Source organism: Bombina bombina, unplaced genomic scaffold, assembly GCF_027579735.1.
Source record: "Bombina bombina isolate aBomBom1 unplaced genomic scaffold, aBomBom1.pri scaffold_1806, whole genome shotgun sequence".
In the NCBI taxonomy this organism is placed as follows: Eukaryota; Metazoa; Chordata; class Amphibia; order Anura; family Bombinatoridae; genus Bombina; species Bombina bombina.
This window is the reverse complement of record NW_026511803.1, coordinates 22,093-45,532: the sequence shown is the minus strand read 5'-3', so window position 1 is coordinate 45,532 and position 23,440 is coordinate 22,093. Positions and strand designations below refer to the sequence as shown.

Genomic DNA, 23,440 nt, shown 5'->3' with positions numbered 1-23,440 from the left:
TTCTGAAAACCTAATAACCTCGATATAGAATTATAAAGCTCTTGCCACAACCAAAGGTTGTAAGAACTCTCAAAGAATTCTTTAGGATTAGGACACAAAGAAGGAACAACAATTTCTCTACTAATGTTCAAATTCACAAAAAGCCCACAAAACAACTTATCTAGATGAATAAAAATCAGAAGAGACACGAGAGAGCTGATAAATCAGAACTCTTCTAGCAGAAGAGATAGTCAAAAGAAACAACACTCTCCAAGTAAATAAACCTTTATAAAATAAACTCACGTCATAAGAAACACAAAAAAAAATTTGCGGCAAGAATGAACGCAATAAAAAAAACAGCATTTTGCTCCCTCGTAAGCCTAGATTAGCCCGTGAAAAAATGAAAGTCAAATTAGAAAAAGACAACCCAGGGTAAGAAAAAAGTTAAATAAACTTCTAACCATTATTCCTATACTGAAACTGTTTAGACTGCAAAGGGAAATACACATAGACCTGACTCATGGCAAATATAAGTAAAATACATATATTTAAAACTTTATATTAATACATAAAGCACTAAACCATAGCTGAGACTGTCCCTTTAAATAATGATACTTACTTCCCAAAAGACAACCCATCCACATATAGCAGATAGTTTTCAGTACTGGTTTGGCTGATCAGCAGAGGTAACGGTATATAAGAGTATATCGTCAATCTGAAAAGGGAGGTAGGAGATGAATCTCTACGACCGATAACCGAGAAACCCTTGAAAAAGATTTCCCACGAGAGAAACCATAAATCATAGGCGACACTCTCTTCCATCTCTCTGACAAACACTGTACTCTGAGAGATGGGGCTTCAGAATGCTTAGAAGCGCTTATCATAGAAGAAATCATAAAATCAAGCACAACTTACTTCACCACCTCCATAGGAGGCAAAGTTTGTAAAACTGAATTGTGGGGTGTGGTGAGGGGTGTATTTATAGGCATTTTGAGGTTTGGGAAACTTTGCCCCCTCCTGGTAGGAATGTATATCCCATACGTCACTAGCTCATGGACTCTTGCTAATTACATGATAAATGTTATAAGCAAAAAAAAGGATTCACCCAAGAATATCCTCAGGATTAAAGGGCCATTATAGTGTAAACATGACCTTGTGTAATTTGTTAAAGCATGTCATTTAACAACTAGCGATCTTGCAATGCTCATGGGTTTAACCCATGCAAATGTACAGATCGGGGAACCACAGAGCACTTCTAGCATTGAGTAGAAACTGTCGGTCACCCAGTCAGCTGTTTGAGTCGGCAACCATGCCCATTCAGGACCGGCAGTGTTCTGTGGTTTCCCAAGCGATACTTTAACACGTGTTTACCCCCGTTTGTGGGGTTTTAAACACATAGAATTGCAGGGTCACAACTGTTACGACATTCTAATGATTTTGAGCATGTCACTTTGTCTTCACTAATGGCCCTTTGATTGCTGGGTGATTTCAGTTAGATTGCACTCTATATTACATAGCCTGTGGTTTCTTGGGCTTAGAGAGCTAGTTTGGAACCCTACAAGGGCTGCCTTAGAGTGATCTGGGGATAGTACTGAAGTGTAGAATCTCTCTCTTTTCATTTATTGCCTTTCTGTAAATTTGTGCAGGAACGGCATCACCATGGGACTTCTCTCTGACCCGAACCGCCGGCAGGGCTCTGTCTCGTATCATCACCAAGCTGAACACTCCTCTCTGGTGAGTAACAGAGCGCTACTGGAGTGTGAGATAAACATATTATTACACTCAGTGCTTGCATAGGTAGAGAGTGCCTGCAGTCTCATTTAATAGCCTTATGACCATGTAGTCTATAAGCTGCTTTCTAATACTTTCTGTGTAACTTGCTACCTGTGTGATTTACCGCTGATACATTAATCAGTAGGAATAAAATTATCAGGGTAGGTATTTTAGTGTGCAATAATTTAAGTATCTTTAATGCAAACAGTTTGAATGGGTCTTTTAGGTATCTATTTTTTATGTATTTATGAATATTTATTTATGTATTTATTACTTTTGTATCTAACAATTTGCATAATATCCTATGGATTCTGTTCTTTCCACAAACCATACGATATGTATGTATGGTGCGTGTGTATATGTATGTATGTGTGCGTGTGTATATGTATATGTGTATATATCTATCTCTATCTATCTCTATCTATCTCTATCTATCTCTATCTATCTCTATCTATCTCTATCTATCTCTATCTATCTCTATCTATCTCAATGTAATATTTGCATAGGAAATTAGCACATCTAGGCAAGTATCCCCGCTTGCTTTTCCCCAGAAATTCTTAATATACAATGTTACCAATGCACAAGAGAATTCTGGGTAAGATATGCAAAATTAAATATGCAAATTCCTCAGTTTTTTTGCTTCAAAATACTGTTTTGACACAGCGATCCTTTTAACAGGATTTTTTACAGAAAAGCTTTACCAATGCAGCAACCAGAAATCTATCTCCTACTGATGAGTTCCAAAAAGAACGAAACAGGCTGTCTAGTGAGTGATTTCTGGTTGCTGTAAAAATCCTGTTAAAAGGATCGCTGTGTCAAAACAGTATTTTGAAGCAAAAAAACTGAGAATTTGCATATCTTACCCACAATTCTCTTGTGCAATGGTAACATTGTATATTAAGAATTTCTGGGGAAAAGCAAGTGGGGATTCTTGCCTAGGTGTGCTAATTTCCTATGCAAATATTTACATTGATTTAATTTTGAGACATGGAGGATTTTAATTTCAGTTTATCATCTCCCCCCCCCCCCCACAATTTCATGAATATATGTGTGTGTGTATATATATATATATATATATATTTGTAATCAGAAAAGAGGGAGATCAGCACCCCTGAGATAGAACAAAAGCTAGAATAACTTCCATGCCTGTTCATTTCAATTGCAACTCAGGGTGCGCGTTCTTTTAGCACACTTTTTGATGCCTTTCCACAGAGAAAAAATATCCTGTAGCATATCAGTCTGATCCTGCCCAAATGGCAGTCCAGCGCCGAAATACCAGGCAATTCTTCTCTGAACAAGGAAGCAACAACCCCAGACGATCGTTTCGGCCTTCTATGGGCCTCGTCAGTGAGGTGCAGTTGTATCTCTCTAAGGGCATGTGTGCAAGGAGTCCACATCCACTTTTTATATAGTATATATATATATTTCACAATACTATTTTTTTTTTTTTTTTATCCCCTGTGTATTACTGTGGTAGTGGGAGTTTGCTAAAAGCCGCCAGTCCACCTTAAAGAGACAGTAAAGACAATATTTCACATGATTTAACTTTCTAATTTGTAGTACTGGGAGCTAGCTGAACAAATCTGATGAGCCACTGACAAGGTATATATGTGCAGCCACCAATCAGCAGCTAACTCCCAGTATTACTGCTCCTGAGCCTACCTAGATATTCTCTTCAGCAAAGGATACCAAGAAAATAGCGCAAATTTAATTATAGAAGTCAATTGGAAAGCTGTTAAAAAAGTCACGTTTTTGTTGTAAACATGAAAAATAAGATGACAATGTGTAAATCTTTCTTAAACCCTTTCTTTGATCTACAGCATCATCAGTTACCTGATGGGCATAGGCTGGTTCCTGGGCTTGGCATTCCAACCGTTTACCCTACGCTCATACATCTCGGAGAACGCTATGGGATCCACCATGGTGGAGGAACAGTTTGTGTCTGGGGGACAGAGCGCTTTCCTACGCCAGAGAGTTTGCAGCGCACAGAAAGGCGGCTGGGTGAGTAGATCTGGAGGGTGAGCCGGTAATATGGATGTGTGGGCCGCGTCAGTGAGACATTGACTGATATTGAGGGTTACGTAAGTCGTTGAAGCAACATCAGTGTGACACAGGTACAGAGATCCCTCTAACTTATTTCCTCCATCTGCTAAAATTCAAAGTTTGGCACCAGATTTCATTAAAATACTAAATAGCTGTTGGTTATGGCAGCTGCCTATTGTGTATTTTGGAAATATGTGTTAAAGGGAGACTAAAGTCAAATGAAAGGGACAATCAAATCAAAATTAAACTTTATGATTCAGGTAGGGCATGCAGTTTTAAGAGACGTTCCAATTTTTACTTCCATTATCAAATTTTTATATACACAGTTACTGAGGTACCAGCACCTACATAGCACAGGGCCATGACATTTATGCAAAGGGACTGAACGCCCTGGGGGGAAACAAGGATTAGTTGTTTGAAAGAAACATCAGCTGTCAATCAATTAGACAATACGGCAGGCGGGAAAGATGCACTTTCAGCGGATTGGTAAAAATTTAAGAAAATTTATATCAAACATTTAATAAATTTAAACTCAGGCTAATTTTTAAAAGTCTATACGATGCCGTGAGGCATCATTGTTAACTTGACATTCACTTTAAACAATGCCCTACTAGGAGCTAGCTGAACACATCTGATACGCCAATGACACAAGACATATGTGGAACCACTAATCGCAGCTAACATGAGCCTACTTAGGTATGTTTTTGAACAAAGGATACCAAGAAAACAAAAAAAAAAAGCTATTTTGATAACTGGAGTAAATTGGAAGTAGTTTAAAATTGCATGCTCTATCTGAATCGTGAAAGTTTAATTTTAACTTTACTGTCCCTTTAAGTGTGCTATAGTTTGTCTGACCCTGCTATTTGCGACGTAGTAATTGCTTGAGCTCATACTAAGGGGTTAAACCACAAAGGTTAAATTAAGCTATTGGTAACAGCCTTGTACCAGTCAGAAAATCAAGTTCTGCATACGTGCATATCCACCAATCTCCTTCTCATCTTTCTCTCCCTAGCTGCTTTGTGTTAAACCAGCTGTCAGGGCATTTCCTCCGTATACACCATAGGGATTATACTGATACATATTCCTGTTTTCTCTACAGAGGTTCTCCTGTGGCCTGGCTGAGAGGACGATGAGATCTGTGGGTCTGGAGGTTTACACACAGAGCTTCTCTCGCACACTGCCCTTCCCTGATGAGTCAACTGAGAGATATGTACGTCGCTAACAATACGTGTGTCTGTGTTGTGTGTGTTTTTTTTTATTATACTATAATTTTTATTACACCATATAGAAGAAAAATTATTTTTTGCCATAATCTCACTTGGAATTAATTTATTTTTTCCACTTTTCCTGTAATACAGACAAGTCTGATCTTCAAGTATATTCAGTGCCATAAAACGGACAATATAAGCTAACCGAACAGATATTACTAATTAACGGAAAATTGTTTATGTATTAACGAAAGTAATGTCACATATTTAAATGCTAGCCGTTAAAGGTAGCGTTCTGAGCAAGATTCACTGGCAATCAAAGAAGCAACCTATAATTTGTAAAGGACATTTTAAAGAGGTTTTATTTGGGATCGATCGTGCGTCTGTAATGAATTTATGGTTTATGAATTCATGTTTTATGTATTATCTATAACACTGATTTGCTAACTAAATCATTTTACTTTGGATTCATTGTTTGCATAGTCTAATGTTTAGATGAACAGATTTTATGCAAGAATCAGAACAATTATAATACATTTTGTATATTAACATTTATATATTTTTGTATTTTACATTTATTATCAACTAGATTTATTTCACCATTTTCAACCATGGTATGACAATGTTGTCTTCTAATGCCATCTAAGGGGAATATACATATCGACCAATCACCGTGACATTTAAATATTCACTAAATACATCCTATAACTGAGGTTGAATAATTCCTCATTCAGATTTACTATTTTTATTTCTATTCTTAAGGTAAATATCCCCTCATCCAGATTCATTAATTTCATTATTTTTATTTTTTTATTATTAAGGATTCCTATCTGCTTATAGTGCCCTCTAGAATTGTCTTTTAAAGAAACCAAATAAAGTCCCCATATTGTATTTGTATAAACTGGGGGTTTACAGTGGTACAATAGGAGACCCTGACCGAGGTTTCATACAGTTCTGTTATAAACTGAGGTACTTCTGTGCAAGTAGAGTGTAGTCTAGTGGCATTATAGGAACCCCTAATGTAGCTTACAGAATAGTGGTGTAAATGTAGATAAATTGCAAGAAGCTTTTATTCTCGTGGGGTAATAGAAGACCCTGACCCAAGAACATGCCGTCTAGTGATAATATACTGACAGACGTCTCGCACACAAATAGGTAACATTCTAGTGGCATAATAGAAAACCCTAATGTGGGTCACCGTATTGTTATACAATAATTGGCCCTGATTTATGGTCTAGTGATTTACAATAAAGGTCTAGCACATAATAGTAGTATTTTACGCATGGTTTTGTTCTCTGTGCTCCTGCTGTAGATGGTGAAAGGCACAAATGTGTACGGCATCCTGCGGGCGCCTCGTGCAGCGAGTACGGAATCGCTGGTTTTAGAGTGTCCCGTGTAGTGAGGGGCAGAATAATAACCAAGGCAGTGGGGCTGCTACTGGCACTGGCGTCATATTTCCGAGGTGAGATTCCTAATTTATGATCTATAGAAAATCAATATAGAAAAGAATCCGCAACAGTGCTACAGATTAGCTTGTTGTATGTAATAAGTAATTGTTAGTACTACAGATCAGCTTGTTGTGTGTAATAAGTCATAGTTAGTACTACAGATCAGCTTGTTGTGTGTAATAAGTAATTGTTAGTACTACAGATCAGCCTGTTGTGTGTAATAAGTCATTGTTAGTACTACAGATCAGCTTGTGTGTAATAAGTCATTGTTAGTACTACAGATCAGCCTGTTGTGTGTAATAAGTCATTGTTAGTACTACAGATCAGCTTGTGTGTAATAAGTAATTGTTAGTACTACAGATCAGCCTGTTGTGTGTAATAAGTCATTGTTAGTACTACAGATCAGCTTGTGTGTAATAAGTAACAGTACTACAGATCAGCTTGTTGTGTGTAATAAGTAATGTTAGTACTACAGATCAGCCTGTTGTGTGTAATAAGTCATTGTTAGTACTACAGAATCAGCTTGTGTGTAATAAGTCATTGTTAGCGCTACAGATCAGCTTGTTGTATGTAATAAGTCATTGTTAGTGCTACAGATTAGCTGTTGTATGTAATAAGTAATTGTTAGTACTACAGATCAGCTTGTTGTATGTAATAAGTCATAGTTAAGTACTACAGATCAGCTTGTTGTGTGTAATAAGTCATTGTTAGTACTACAGATCAGCTTATTGTGTGTAATAAAGTAATTGTTAGTACTACAGATCAGCTTGTTGTATGTAATAAGTCATAGTTAGTACTACAGATCAGCTTGTTGTGTGTAATAAGTCATAGTTAGTACTACAGATCAGCTTGTTGTGTGTAATAAGTCATTGTTTAGTACTACAGATCAGCTTGTTGTGTGTAATAAGTAATTAGTACTACAGATCAGCTTGGTGTATGTAATAAGTAATTGTTAGTACTACAGATCAGCTTGTTGTATGTAATAAGTAATTGTTAGTGCTACAGATTAGCTTGTTGTATGCAATAAGTAATTGTTAGTACTACAGATCAGCTTGTTGTATGTAATAAGTAATTGTTAGTACTACAGATTAGCTTGTTGTATGCAATAAGTAATTGTTAGTACTACAGATCAGCTTGTTGTATGTAATAAGTAATTGTTAGTGCTACAGATTAGCTTGTTGTATGTAATAAGTCATAGTTAGTACTACAGATCAGCTTGTTGTGTGTAATAAGTCATTGTTAGTACTACAGATCAGCTTATTGTGTGTAATAAGTAATTGTTAGTACTACAGATCAGCTTGTTGTATGTAATAAGTCATAGTTAGTACTACAGATCAGCTTGTTGTGTGTAATAAGTCATAGTTAGTACTACAGATCAGCTTGTTGTGTGTAATAAGTCATTGTTAGTACTACAGATCAGCTTGTTGTGTGTAATAAGTAATTAGTACTACAGATCAGCTTGTTGTATGTAATAAGTAATTGTTAGTACTACAGATCAGCTTGTTGTATGTAATAAGTAATTGTTAGTGCTACAGATTAGCTTGTTGTATGCAATAAGTAATTGTTAGTACTACAGATTCAGCTTGTTGTATGTAATAAGTAATTGTTAGTACTACAGATTAGCTTGTTGTATGCAATAAGTAATTGTTAGTACTACAGATCAGCTTGTTGTATGTAATAAGTAATTGTTAGTGCTACAGATTAGCTTGTTGTATGTAATAAGTAATTGTTAGTACTACAGATCAGCTTGTTGTATGTAATAAGTAATTGTTAGTGCTACAGATTAGCTTGTTGTATGCAATAAGTAATTGTTAGTACTACAGATCAGCTTGTTGTGTGTAATAAGTCATTGTTAGTACTACAGATCAGCTTGTTGTATGTAATAAGTAATTGTTAGTGCTACAGATTAGCTTGTTGTATGCAATAAGTAATTGTTAGTACTACAGATCAGCTTGTTGTATGTAATAAGTCATTGTTAGTACTACAGATCAGCTTGTTGTATGTAATAAGTAATTGTTAGTGCTACAGATTAGCTTGTTGTATGCAATAAGTAATTGTTAGTACTACAGATCAGCTTGTTGTGTGTAATAAGTAATTGTTAGTACTACAGATCAGCTTGTTGTGTGAAATAAGTAATTGTTAGTGCTACAGATCAGCTTATTGTGTGTAATAAGTCATTGTTAGTGCTACAGATCAGCTTGTTGTGTGTAATAAGTAATTGTTAGTACTACAGATCAGCTTGTTGTATGTAATAAGTCATAGTTAGTGCTACAGATCAGCTTATTGTGTGTAATAAGTCATTGTTAGTGCTACAGATTAGCTTGTTGTGTGTAATAAGTAATTGTTAGTACTACAGATCAGCTTGTTGTGTGTAATAAGTCATTGTTAGTACTACAGATCAGCTTGTTGTGTGTAATAAGTAATTGTTAGTGCTACAGATCAGCTTGTTGTGTGTAATAAGTCATTGTTAGTACTACAGATCAGCTTGTTGTGTGTAATAAGTAATTGTTAGTGCTACAGATCAGCTTGTTGTGTGTAATAAGTCATTGTTAGTGCTACAGATCAGCTTGTTGTATGCAATAAGTAATTGTTAGTACTACAGATCAGCTTATTGTGTATAATAAGTAATTGTTAGTGCTATAAATCAGCTTGTGTGTAATAAGTCATTGTTAGTGCTACAGATCAGCTTGTTGTGTGTAATAAGTCATTGTTAGTGCTACAGATCAGCTTGTTGTGTGTTATAAGTAATAGTACTACAGATCAGCTTGTTGTGTGTAATAAGTCATTGTTAGTGCTACAGATCAGCTTATTGTGTGTAATAAGTAATTAGTGCTACAGATTAGCTTGTTGTGTGTAATAAGTAATTAGTGCTACAGATTAGCTTGTTGTGTGTAATAAGTCATTGTTAGTGCTACAGATCAGCTTGTTGTGTGTAATAAGTCATTGTTAGTACTACAGATCAGCTTGTTGTGTGTAATAAGTCATTGTTAGTACTACAGATCAGCTGGTTGTGTGTAATAAGTAATTGTTAGTGCTATAAATCAGCTTGTTGTGTGTAATAAGTAATAGTACTACAGATCAGCTTGTTGTGTGTAATAAGTCATTGTTAGTGCTACAGATCAGCTTGTGTGTAATAAGTCATTGTTAGTGCTACAGATCAGCCTGTTGTGTGTAATAAGTAATTGTTAGTGCTACCGATCAGCTTGTTGTGTGTAATAAGTAATTAGTACTATAGATCAGCTTGTTGTGTGCAATAAGTAATTGTTAGTGCTACAGATCAGCTTGTGTGTAATAAGTCATTGTTAGTGCTACCGATCAGCTTGTGTGTAATAAGTCATTGTTAGTGCTACCGATCAGCTTGTTGTGTGTAATAAGTCATTGTTAGTGCTACAGATCAGCTTGTTGTGTGTAATAAGTCATTGTTAGTACTACAGATCAGCTTATTGTGTGTAATAAGTAATTGTTAGTGCTACATATCAGCTTGTTGTGTGTAATAAGTAATTAGTGCTACAGATCAGCTTATTGTGTGTAATAAGTAATTGTTAGTGCTACAGATCAGCTTGTTGTGTGTAATAAGTAATTAGTGCTACAGATCAGCTTGTTGTGTGTAATAAGTAATTGTTAGTGCTACAGATCAGCTTGTTGTGTGAAATAAGTAATTAGTGCTACAGATCAGCCTGTTGTGTGTAATAAGTAATTAGTGCTACAGATCAGCTTGTTGTGTGTAATAAGTAATTGTTAGTGCTACAGATCAGCTTGTTGTGTGAAATAAGTCATTGTTAGTGCTACAGATCAGCCTGTTGTGTGTAATAAGTAATTAGTGCTACAGATCAGCTTGTTGTGTGTAATAAGTCATTGTTAGTGCTACAGATCAGCTTATTGTGTGTAATAAGTAATTAGTACTACAGATCAGCTTGTTGTGTGTAATAAGTAATTAGTACTACAGATCAGCTTGTTGTGTGTAATAAGTAATTGTTAGTGCTACAGATCAGCTTGTTGTGTGTAATAAGTCATTGTTAGTGCTACAGATCAGCTTATTGTGTGTAATAAGTAATTAGTACTACAGATCAGCTTGTTGTGTGTAATAAGTCATTGTTAGTGCTACAGATTAGCTTGTTGTGTGTAATAAGTCATTGTTAGTGCTACAGATCAGCTTATTGTGTGTAATAAGTCATTGTTAGTGCTACAGATCAGCTTGTTGTGTGTAATAATAGTGCTACAGATCAGCTTGTTGTGTGTAATAAGTAATTGTTAGTGCTACAGATTAGCTTGTTGTGTGTAATAAGTAATTGTTAGTGCTACAGATTAGCTTGATGTGTGTAATAAGTAATTGTTAGTGCTACAGATTAGCTTGTTGTGTGTAATAAGTCATTGTTAGTGCTACAGATCAGCTTATTGTGTGTAATAAGTCATTGTTAGTGCTACAGATCAGCTTGTTGTGTGTAATAAGTAATTGTTAGTGCTACAGATCTGCTTGTTGTGTGTAATAAGTAATTGTTAGTGCTACAGATCAGCTTGTTGTGTGTAATAAGTCATTGTTAGTACTACAGATCAGCTTATTGTGTGTAGTAAGTCATTGTTAGTGCTACAGATCAGCTTGTTGTGTATAATAAGTAATTGTTAGTGCTACAGATCAGCTTGTTGTGTATAATAAGTAATTGTTAGTGCTACAGATCAGCTTGTTGTGTGTAATAAGTCATTGTTAGTGCTACAGATCAGCTTATTGTGTGTAATAAGTAATTAGTGCTACAGATCAGCTTATTGTGTGTAATAAGTAATTAGTACTACAGATCAGCTTGTTGTGTGTAATAAGTCATTGTTAGTGCTACAGATCAGCTTATTGTGTGTAATAAGTAATTAGTGCTACAGATCAGCTTGTTGTGTGTAATAAGTAATTGTTAGTGCTACAGATCAGCTTGTTGTGTGTAATAAGTAATTGTTAGTACTACAGATCAGCTTATTGTGTGTAGTAAGTCATTGTTAGTGCTACAGATCAGCTTGTTGTGTATAATAAGTAATTGTTAGTGCTACAGATCAGCTTGTTGTGTATAATAAGTAATTGTTAGTGCTACAGATCAGCTTGTTGTGTGTAATAAGTCATTGTTAGTGCTACAGATCAGCTTATTGTGTGTAATAAGTAATTAGTGCTACAGATCAGCTTATTGTGTGTAATAAGTAATTAGTACTACAGATCAGCTTGTTGTGTGTAATAAGTCATTGTTAGTGCTACAGATCAGCTTATTGTGTGTAATAAGTAATTAGTACTACAGATCAGCTTGTTGTGTGTAATAAGTCATTGTTAGTGCTACAGATCAGCTTGTTGTGTGTAGTTAGTGCTACAGATCAGCTTGTTGTGTGTAATAAGTAATTGTTAGTGCTACAGATCAGCTTGTTGTGTGTAATAAGTAATTGTTAGTGCTACAGATCAGCCTGTTGTGTGTAATAAGTAATTAGTGCTACAGATCAGCTTGTTGTGTGTAATAAGTAATTGTTAGTGCTACAGATCAGCCTGTTGTGTGTAATAAGTAATTAGTGCTACAGATCAGCTTATTGTGTGTAATAAGTAATTAGTACTACAGATCAGCTTGTTGTGTGTAATAAGTCATTGTTAGTGCTACAGATCAGCTTGTTGTGTGTAGTTAGTGCTACAGATCAGCTTGTTGTGTGTAATAAGTAATTGTTAGTGCTACAGATCAGCTTGTTGTGTGTAATAAGTAATTAGTGCTACAGATCAGCTTGTTGTGTGTAATAAGTAATTGTTAGTGCTACAGATCAGCCTGTTGTGTGTAATAAGTAATTAGTGCTACAGATCAGCTTGTTGTGTGTAATAAGTAATTAGTGCTACAGATCAGCTTGTTGTGTGTAATAAGTAATTGTTAGTGCTACAGATCAGCTTATTGTGTGTAATAAGTAATTAGTACTACAGATCAGCTTGTTGTGTGTAATAAGTAATTGTTAGTGCTACAGATCAGCTTGTTGTGTGTAATAAGTCATTGTTAGTGCTACAGATCAGCTTGTTGTGTGTAATAAGTCATTGTTAGTGCTACAGATCAGCTTGTTGTGTGTAATAAGTCATTGTTAGTGCTACAGATCAGCTTGTTGTGTGTAATAAGTAATTGTTAGTGCTACAGATCAGCTTGTTGTGTGTAATTAGTGCTACAGATCAGCTTGTTGTGTGTAATAAGTAATTGTTAGTGCTACAGATCAGCTTGTTGTGTGTAATAAGTAATTAGTGCTACAGATCAGCTTGTTGTGTGTAATAAGTAATTGTTAGTGCTACAGATCAGCTTGTTGTGTGTAATAAGTAATTAGTGCTACAGATCAGCTTGTGTGTAATAAGTAATAGTACTACAGATCAGCTTGTTGTGTGTAATAAGTAACAGTACTACAGATCAGCTTGTTGTGTGTAATAAGTAATTAGTGCTACAGATCAGCTTGTTGTGTGTAATAAGTCATTGTTAGTACTACAGATCAGCTTGTTGTGTGTAATAAGTAATTAGTGCTACAGATCAGCTTGTTGTGTGTAATAAGTAACAGTACTACAGATCAGCTTGTTGTGTGTAATAAGTCATTGTTAGTGCTACAGATCAGCTTGTTATGTGTATAAGTCATTGTTAGTGCTACAGATCAGCTTGTTGTGTGTAATAAGTAATTGTTAGTACTACAGATCAGCTTGTTGTGTGTAATAAGTAATAGTACTACAGATCAGCTTGTTGTGTGTAATAAGTAACAGTACTACAGATCAGCTTGTTGTGTGTAATAAGTAATTAGTGCTACAGATCAGCTTGTTGTGTGTAATAAGTCATTGTTAGTGCTACAGATCAGCTTGTGTGTGTAATAAGTCATTGTTAGTGCTACAGATTAGCTTGTTGTGTGTAATAAGTAATTGTTAGTGCTACAGATCAGCTTGTTGTGTGTAATAAGTCATTGTTAGTGCTACAGATCAGCTTATTGTGTGTAATAAGTCATTGTTAGTGCTACAGATCAGCTTGTTGTGTGTAATAATGTTAGTGCTACAGATCAGCTTGTTGTGTGTAATAAGTAATTGTTAGTGCTACAGATCAGCTTGTTGTGTGTAATAAGTCATTGTTAGTGCTACAGATCAGCTTATTGTGTGTAATAAGTAATTAGTACTACAGATCAGCTTGTTGTGTGTAATAAGTAATTGTTAGTGCTACAGATTAGCTTGTTGTGTGTAATAAGTCATTGTTAGTGCTACAGATCAGCCTGTTGTGTGCGATAAGTAATTGTTAGTGCTACAGATCAGCTTGTTGTGTGTAATAAGTCATTGTTAGTGCTACAGATCAGCTTGTTGTGTGTAATAATGTTAGTGCTACAGATCAGCTTGTTGTGTATAATAAGTAATTGTTAGTGCTACAGATCAGCTTGTTGTGTGTAATAAGTCATTGTTAGTGCTACAGATCAGCTTGTTGTGTGTAATAAGTCATTGTTAGTGCTACAGATCAGCTTGTTGTGTGTAATAAGTAATTAGTGCTACAGATCAGCTTGTTGTGTATAATAAGTAATTAGTGCTACAGATCAGCTTGTTGTGTGTAATAAGTCATTGTTAGTGCTACAGATCAGCTTGTTGTGTGTAATAAGTCATTGTTAGTGCTACAGATCAGCTTGTTGTGTGTAATAAGTAATTGTTAGTGCTACAGATCAGCTTGTTGTGTGTATAAGTAATTGTTAGTGCTACAGATCAGCTTGTTGTGTGTAATAAGTAATTAGTGCTACAGATCTGCTTGTTGTGTGTAATAAGTAATTAGTGCTACAGATCAGCTTGTTGTGTGTAATAAGTAATTGTTAGTGCTACAGATCAGCTTATTGTGTGTAATAAGTAATTAGTACTACAGATCAGCTTGTTGTGTGTAATAAGTCATTGTTAGTGCTACAGATCAGCTTGTTGTGTGTAATAAGTCATTGTTAGTGCTACAGATCAGCTTGTTGTGTGTAATAAGTCATTGTTAGTGCTACAGATCAGCTTGTTGTGTGTAATAAGTCATTGTTAGTGCTACAGATCAGCTTGTTGTGTGTAATAGTCATTGTTAGTGCTACAGATCAGCTTGTTGTGTGTAATAAGTCATTGTTAGTGCTACAGATCAGCTTGTTGTGTGTAATAAGTCATTGTTAGTGCTACAGATCAGCTTGTTGTGTGTAATAAGTCATTGTTAGTGCTACAGATCAGCTTATTGTGTGTAATAAGTAATTGTTAGTGCTACAGATCAGCTTATTGTGTGTAATAAGTAATTAGTACTACAGATCAGCTTGTTGTGTGTAATAAGTCATTGTTAGTGCTACAGATCAGCTTGTTGTGTGTAATAAGTCATTGTTAGTGCTACAGATCAGCTTGTTGTGTGTAATAAGTCATTGTTAGTGCTACAGATCAGCTTGTTGTGTGTAATAAGTCATTGTTAGTGCTACAGATCAGCTTGTTGTGTGTAATAAGTCATTGTTAGTGCTACAGATCAGCTTGTTGTGTGTAATAAGTCATTGTTAGTGCTACAGATCAGCTTGTTGTGTGTAATAAGTCATTGTTAGTGCTACAGATCAGCTTATTGTGTGTAATAAGTCATTGTTAGTGCTACAGATCAGCTTGTTGTGTGTAATAATGTTAGTACTGTAGATCAGCTTATTGTGTGTAATAAGTAATTGTTAGTGCTACAGATCAGCTTGTTGTGTGTAATAATGTTAGTACTGTAGATCAGCTTGTTGTGTGTAATAAGTCATTGTTAGTGCTACAGATCAGCTTATTGTGTGTAATAAGTAATTGTTAGTGCTACAGATCAGCTTGTTGTGTGTAATAAGTAATTAGTACTACAGATCAGCTTGTGTGTAATAAGTAATAGTACTACAGATCAGCTTGTTGTGTGTAATAAGTCATTGTTAGTGCTATAGATCAGCTTGTTGTGTGAAATAAGTCATTGTTAGTGCTACAGATCAGCTTGTTGTGTGTAATAAGTCATTGTTAGTGCTACTGATCAGCTTGTTGTGTGTAATAAGTAATTAGTGCTACAGATCAGCTTGTTGTGTGTAATAAGTCATTGTTAGTGCTACAGATCAGCTTATTGTGTGTAATAAGTAATTGTTAGTGCTACAGATCAGCTTGTTGTGTGTAATAAGTAATTAGTACTACAGATCAGCTTGTGTGTAATAAGTAATAGTACTACAGATCAGCTTGTTGTGTGTAATAAGTCATTGTTAGTGCTACAGATCAGCCTGTTGTGTGTAATAAGTAATTGTTAGTGCTATAAATCAGCTTGTGTGTAATAAGTCATTGTTAGTGCTACAGATCAGCTTGTTGTGTGTAATAAGTAATTAGTGCTACAGATCAGCTTGTTGTGTGTAATAAGTAATTAGTGCTACAGATCAGCTTGTTGTGTGTAATAAGTCATTGTTAGTGCTATAGATCAGCTTGTTGTGTGAAATAAGTCATTGTTAGTGCTACAGATCAGCTTGTTGTGTGTAATAAGTCATTGTTAGTGCTACTGATCAGCTTGTTGTGTGTAATAAGTAATTAGTGCTACAGATCAGCTTGTTGTGTGTAATAAGTCATTGTTAGTGCTACAGATCAGCTTGTTTTGTGTAATAAGTAATTAGTGCTACAGATCAGCTTATTGTGTGTAATAAGTAACTGTTAGTGCTACAGATCAGCTTGTTTTGTGTAATAAGTAATTATTGCTACAGATCAGCTTGTTGTGTGTAATAAGTCATTGTTAGTGCTACAGATCAGCTTGTTGTGTGTAATAAGTAATTAGTACTACAGATCAGCTTGTTGTGTGTAATAAGTAACTGTTAGTGCTACAGATCAGCTTATTGTGTGTAATAAGTAACTGTTAGTGCTACAGATCAGCTTATTGTGTGTAATAAGTAACTGTTAGTGTTACAGATCAGCTTATTGTGTGTAATAAGTAACTGTTAGTGTTACAGATCAGCTATTGTGTGTAATAAGTAACTGTTAGTGCTACAGATCAGCTTATTGTGTGTAATAAGTCATTGTTAGTGCTGCAGATCAGCTTGTTGTGTGTAATAAGTAATTGTTAGTACTACAGATCAGCTTGTTGTGTATAATAAGTAATTGTTAGTACTACAGATCAGCTTGTTGTGTGTAATAAGTCATTGTTAGTGCTACATATCAGCTTGTTGTGTGTAATAAGTAATTGTTAGTACTGCAGATCAGCTTGTTGTGTGTAATAAGTCATTGTTAGTGCTACAGATCAGCTTGTGTGTAAAGTAATTGTTAGTGCTACAGATCAGCTTGTTGTGTGTAATAAGTCATTGTTAGTGCTACAGATCAGCTTGTTGTGTGTAATAATGTTAGTACTACAGATCAGCCTGTTGTGTGTAATAAGTCATTGTTATTACACACAACAGGCTGATCTATAGTACTAACAATGACTTATTACACACAACAGGCTGATCTGTAGTACTAAGTCATTGTTATTACACACAACAGGCTGATCTATAGTACTAACAATGACTTATTACACACAACAGGCTGATCTATAGTACTAAGTCATTGTTAGTGCTACAGATCAGCTTGTTGTGTGTAATAAGTAATTAGTGCTACAGATCAGCTTATTGTGTGTAATAAGTAATTAGTGCTACAGATCAGCTTGTTGTGTGTAATAAGTAATTAGTGCTACAGATCAGCTTGTTGTGTGTAATAAGTCATTGTTAGTGCTACAGATCAGCTTGTTATGTGTAATAAGTAATTGTTAGTGCTACAGATCAGCCTGTTGTGTGTAATAAGTAATTGTTAGTGCTACAGATCAGCCTGTTGTGTGTAATAAGTAATAGTACTACAGATCAGCTTAATTGTGTGTAATAAGTCATTGTTAGTGCTACAGATCAGCTTGTTGTGTGTAATAAGTCATTGTTAGTGCTACAGATCAGCTTGTTGTGTGTAATAAGTCATTGTTAGTGCTACAGATCAGCTTGTTGTGTGTAATAAGTCATTGTTAGTGCTACAGATCAGCTTGTTGTGTGTAATAAGTCATTGTTAGTGCTACAGATCAGCTTGTTGTGTGTAATAATGTTAGTGCTACAGATCAGCCTGTTGTGTGTAATAAGTAATTGTTAGTACTACAGATCAGCTTGTTGTGTGTAATAAGTCATTGTTAGTGCTACAGATCAGCTTGTTGTGTGTAATAAGTAATTAGTGCTACAGATCAGCTTGTTGTGTGTAATAAGTCATTGTTAGTGCTACAGATCAGCTTGTTGTGTGTAATAAGTAATTAGTGCTACAGATCAGCTTGTTGTGTGTAATAAGTCATTGTTAGTGCTACAGATCAGCTTGTTATGTGTAATAAGTAATTGTTAGTGCTACAGATCAGCCTGTTGTGTGTAATAAGTAATTGTTAGTGCTACAGATCAGCCTGTTGTGTGTAATAAGTAATAGTACTACAGATCAGCTTATTGTGTGTAATAAGTCATTGTTAGTGCTACAGATCAGCTTGTTGTGTGTAATAAGTCATTGTTAGTGCTACAGATCAGCTTGTTGTGTGTAATAAGTCATTGTTAGTGCTACAGATCAGCTTGTTGTGTGTAATAAGTCATTGTTAGTGCTACAGATCAGCTTGTTGTGTGTAATAAGTCATTGTTAGTGCTACAGATCAGCTTGTTGTGTGTAATAAGTCCATTGTTAGTGCTACAGATCAGCTTGTTGTGTGTAAGAAGTCATTGTTAGTGCTACAGATCAGCTTGTTGTGTGTAATAAGTCATTGTTAGTGCTACAGATCAGCTTATTGTGTGTAATAAGTAATTGTTAGTACTACAGATCAGCTTGTTGTGTGTAATAAGTAATTAGTACTATAGATCAGCTTGTTGTGTGCAATAAGGTAATTTTTTTTCTCTTGTATTTGAGTAATTATTAATACTGGCCTCTTGCCTTGTGTACTAGATTTACAGCTCTCCTTGTTTTTTAACAGGGCAGATATATTGGGCTAAAGATATCATCTTCCTGGTGAACGAGCATGATCTTATTGGGATGGAGGCCTGGCTTGAGGGCTACCATGATGTGAATGTAACAGGTATCTTTACTAAAGGGTTAAATACATGTGTACTGGGGTACAGCCTTGACGATTAGGAATTCCTAAAAAGCAACATAGGACTATTTATTTTTAAAGACACGAGTCCACGGATTTCATCCTTACTTGTGGGATTTCACCTCCTGGTCAGCAAGAGGAGGCAAAGAGCACCACAGCAGAGCTGTGTATATATAGCTCCTCCCTTCCCTCCCACTCCAGTCATTCTCTTTGCCTACGTTAGTGATAGGAAGATGTAAAGTGAGGTGTTAGAAAAAGATTCTTCAATCATGAGTTTATTATTTTTAAAGTAGTGCCAGAGAGTGCTCCTTTGATCTAGGGTGTAGCTGTAGTCCATATCAGTCTCTACAGTAGTGCATTTGGTGGCTTTAAAGCAATGGGAACTTGTGGGACATAATTCTCACTGCGCCTCCTGATGCTGCCCTTACACTGAAAACCTGAAGGATATTTACTCAGGACTTTCGTTTTACTTGCAGGTCAATGGGAGGCAGAGGACCACCTAAACCTGGCAACTGCCTTGCTGCCAGGCAGAAGACGAGGTAAGTGCTGACTTTATTTCTGGGGGTATAGGTGACTACTCAGAAAAAGTTTGGGCACTTTAATTTTTTATAGACCTCATTGTGAAGGAGATGGATGTCCTAGTGTATTAAGGGACACAATCTGGGCAGATTGGATGCAGGCACTGGGGCTATAGGCGGTTTTGACGCAGGCACTAGGGCTAAAATGTATCAGGTGACATTGTTTCTCCCGGCGGTTTCATTTCTGTTATAACCAACCGGGAGATTACATATTTTAAACAGTGAGCAGAGAGGCTCGGTGTGAGGGTGTTACACGGTAACTTTTTAGCCAGCAGCTATCTGACAAAGGTGATAGTCTGCTTACGGTTCCCTGGGGCTTATTTTGTAAGTAAATGGCGATTGGAAACTGCATATTCAAACGCCCACGATGGGCAGAGCTTGTGAAGGACAACTGGGAGGCAGACTTTCTGAGCTTGCAGACCTTTCATCCGGAGGAGTGGGAATTCCATCCAAGTGTTTTCCAGCTTGATTCTCAGGTGAGATCAGCCGGAATTAGATCTCATGGCATCTCGACAGAATGCCAAACTCCCGAGATACGAGTCGAGGTCCAGGGACCCCCAGGCGGAGCTGATAGATGCTCTGGCGGTTCCTTGGACCTTCGGTCTAGCATACCTATTTCCTCTGTTTGCCCTTCTTCCTCGGGTCATTGCTCAGATCAAGCAGGAGAGGGAATTGGTGATCCTCATTGCACCGGCCTGGCCTCGCAGGATTCGTTATGCAGATCTGGTGGACATGTCATCTCTGTCACCTTTGAGACTTCAGTTGCGGAAGGCCCTTCTAATTCAAAGGTCCTTCCTTCACCCACATCTAATTTCTCTGAAGCTGACCGCTTGGAGATTGAATGCTTAATCCTATCCAAGCGGGCGTTTTCTGATTCGGTCATAGAGACCATGATCCAGGCTTGTAAGCCTGTGACTAGAAAGCTTTACCATAAGATATGGCGTAAATATCTTTATTGGTGTGAATCCAAGGGCTACTCATAGAGTAGAGTTAGGATTCCCAGAGTTTTGTCCTTTCTCCAAGAAGGATTGGAGAAGGGTTTATCGGCAAGTTCCCTTAAGGGTCAGATCTCTGCCTTGTCTATTTTGTTACATAAACGTCTGGCGGATGTCCCCAGATGTTCAATCCTTTTGTCAGGCTTTGGTTAGAATCAGGCCTGTATTTAAACCAATTACTCCTCCGTGGAGTCTGAATTTAGTTTTCAAAGTTCTTCAAGGGGTTCCGTTTGAGCCTATGCATTCTGTAGATATTAAGTTGTTATCTTGGAAAGTTTTGTATCTTGTTGCCATTTCTTCAGCCCGAAGAGTGTGAACTTTCGGCATTACAATACAATTTTCCTTACTTTATTTTTCATTCGGATAAGGTAGTTTTACTTACTAACCTAGGGTTTCTTCCTAAGGTTGTTTCAAACAGGAACATTAATCAGGAAATCGTGGTTCCTTCCTTGTGTTCTAATCCATCTTCTCCAAAGGAACATCTTTTGCACAATTTGGACGTGGTCCGTGCTTTAAAATTTTATTTACAAGCGACTAAGGACTTTCGTCAGTCATCTTCTTTGTTTGTCATTTTCTCTGGGAAATTTAAAGGGACACTGTACCCAAAAATTTTCTTTCGTGATTCAGATTGAGCATGAAATTTTAAGCAACTTTCTAATTTACTCCTATTATCAAATTTTCTTCATTCTCTTGGTATCTTTATTTGAAATGCAAGAATGTAAGTTTAGATGCCGGCCCATTTTTGGTGAACAACCTGGGTTGTCCTTGCTGATTGGTGGATAAATTCATCCACCAATAAAAAAGTGCTGTCCAGAGTACTGAAACCAAAAAAAGCTTAGATGCCTTCTTTTTCAAATAATGATAGCAAGAGAACGAAGAAAAATTGATAATAGGAGTAAATTAGAAAGTTGCTTAAAATTGCATGCTCTTTCTGAATTACAAAAGAAAAAAATTGGGTACAGTGTCCCTTTAAGGGTCAGAAAGCTACGGCTACGTCTTTCTTTTTGGCTGAAGAGTATCATCCATTTTGCATATGAGACTGCTGGACAGCAGCCTCCTGAAAGAGTTACGGCTCATTCCACTAGGGTTGTTGCTTCCTCATGGGCTTTCAAAAATGAAGCTTCTGTAGAACAGATTTGCAAGGCTGCAACTTGGTTTTCTCTTCACACTTTTTCTAAACTTTTTGCCTTGGCCGAGGCTGTTTTTGGGAGAAAGGTTCTTTTTAAGCAGTGGTGCCTTCTGTTTAGGTTTCCTGTCTTGTCCCTCCCTTATCATCCGTGTACTCTAGCTTTGGGTATTGTATCCCACAAGTAAGGATGAAATCCGTGGACTCATCGTGTCTTTAAAAAGAAAAGAAAATTTATGCTTACCTGATAAATTTTGTTTCTTTTTAGACATGATGAGTCCACGGCCCGCCCTGTTCTCTGAGACAGGTTATTATTTTTTGTAAACTTCAGACACCTCTGCACCTTGGCTTTTCCTTTCTCTTCCTAACTTCGGTCGAATGACTGGAGTGGGAGGGAAGGGAGGAGCTATATATAACAGCTCTGCTGTGGTGCTCTTTGCCTCCTCCTGCTGACCAGGAGGTGAAATCCCACAAGTAAGGCTGAAATCTGTGGACTCATCGTGTCTAAAAGAAACAAATTTATCAGGTAAGCATACATTTTCTTTTCACTAAAGGGGTTAATACGTTTTTAATTAGTTTTACTGTATATCTCTAGATATAAGGGGTTAATAATTTAGCAGTGTGAGGCTGTAAATTCACTGTGATTATTAAGCAGTTGTTAACTCTTTATGTTCTGACTGATAAGCAGAATAAAGTGTGTGCTTGGGTCACTGCTATAGAAATAAAATGAATGTCATTTCTAACTCTGTGTTGGTCTCTTTCAGAGGTAAAATCCTCAGTAATGGTGGGAACGCGCAGGCGCCATACAAGCTGCCGTGTCCCTGGAGATGAGCAGCGATGTGGTCACCAGCTTTGATGTAGTTGTGGAGGGGCTGAACGGGCAGCTGCCTAACCTGGACATGGTGAACTTGTTCAATGCCTTCTGCCAGAAGAACAAGCTGCTCTGCACCATCCAGGGAAAGGTAAGGTACCTATGCCACGGAGCCACTGCTTCTAACCACCTAACTCTCGCCATCCACTGCTGTCACTCACTATTCACAGAACTGAACCACTGTCACTAGCTATGCCACGTAGTCACTGCTGCTAACCACCTCACTCTCACCAATTACTGATCCACTGCTGTCACTCACTATTCACAGAACTGAACCACTGTCACTAGCTATGCCACAGAGCCACTGCTTCTAACCACCTAACTCTCGCCAACCAATGATCAACTGCTGTCATTCTCTATTCACATAACTGAACCACTGTCACTAGCTATGCCACAGAGTCACTGCTGCTAGCCACCTCACTCATCAGCCATTGATCCACTGCTGTCATTCACTTTACTCTGACCACTCACTTCACCAAAAAGGGGTCACTAGCCATGTCAACTGGTCATTGCCTCCAGCCACTGTCACTACCTACACCATGAGCCACAGCTGCAAGTCACTTTCAGCCTCACATCATGAAGCCACTGTAACTACACGGTTACATACAGATATATAAATACTGGACTGTTCAAACAATCACTGTGTATCATGTTGCAGGATGTACTCCACCCTTCTTTTTTTTTTTATAGGAAAACGTACAGGACATTGCAAAGTGTTTCCTCTGTACATAATTATACATTCTAAAGAGAATAACATATTGAGTTTAATGTCCCTTTAGGTCAAGAACTTGTGACATTGACTCTCGTCCCTATTAAGTGGCACTTGTTATTTTTCTTCTCCTTGTGCAGCTGCAGCGCAATGACTACGACACATTCCCTGGGTACGTACACAACCTGGAGACCATGATGCTTATGGTGCTGAAGCAGGGCTCCGGCAGGCCTCAGGGCGACCATGGTCTCTTCCTGCGCTACCATATCGAGGCCATCACCCTGCGCGGCATCAACAGCTTCCGTCCTTACAAATACGACACAAGCACCGTGGGCAAGTAAGTGTTTTGTCACGCGGGTAGCTCAGTACTGTGACGGTGCTGTTTGGGGTTATGGTGGAGGAGGATATGTATGATGCGCGTTACAGCCTTATGTCTGTGCTGATGCAGCTTTAGTGTTAAAGGGACAGTTACCTCTAAACATTCCCATCCTGCAACACATTCATCTTTTTGCTGTGTGTTAAAACTGCTTATTTGGATTGTGAAGCTCCCAGCAAGTTTGTGTACAGCTGGGCCTTAAGGACTGATTGCTCAGTGGCAGAACTCCTGCTGCTTTATTGGTGGCTTGTGACGCACCTCACCCGCATAGAAACAAAAAAAGGGTG

The 23,440-nt window shown here is 37.1% G+C and overlaps 1 protein-coding gene across 1 annotated transcript in view; it reads left to right on the top strand.

The window, feature by feature from the left end:
* Positions 1-1,638: 1,638 nt before the first annotated feature.
* The window catches only part of LOC128643956 (glycosylphosphatidylinositol anchor attachment 1 protein-like), a gene marked incomplete at its 3' end in the record, with an annotated part of 30,930 nt that continues 9,128 nt past the window's right edge, over positions 1,639-23,440 (top strand). Inside the window, 13 exon segments of the mRNA XM_053696724.1 lie at positions 1,639-1,671; positions 1,673-1,713; positions 3,573-3,696; positions 3,698-3,753; positions 4,895-4,911; positions 4,914-5,005; positions 6,316-6,387; positions 6,389-6,424; positions 6,426-6,465; positions 18,382-18,483; positions 21,962-21,987; positions 21,989-22,159; positions 22,918-23,114. Coding sequence (XP_053552699.1) covers positions 1,639-1,671; positions 1,673-1,713; positions 3,573-3,696; positions 3,698-3,753; positions 4,895-4,911; positions 4,914-5,005; positions 6,316-6,387; positions 6,389-6,424; positions 6,426-6,465; positions 18,382-18,483; positions 21,962-21,987; positions 21,989-22,159; positions 22,918-23,114 — 1,007 coding nt within the window.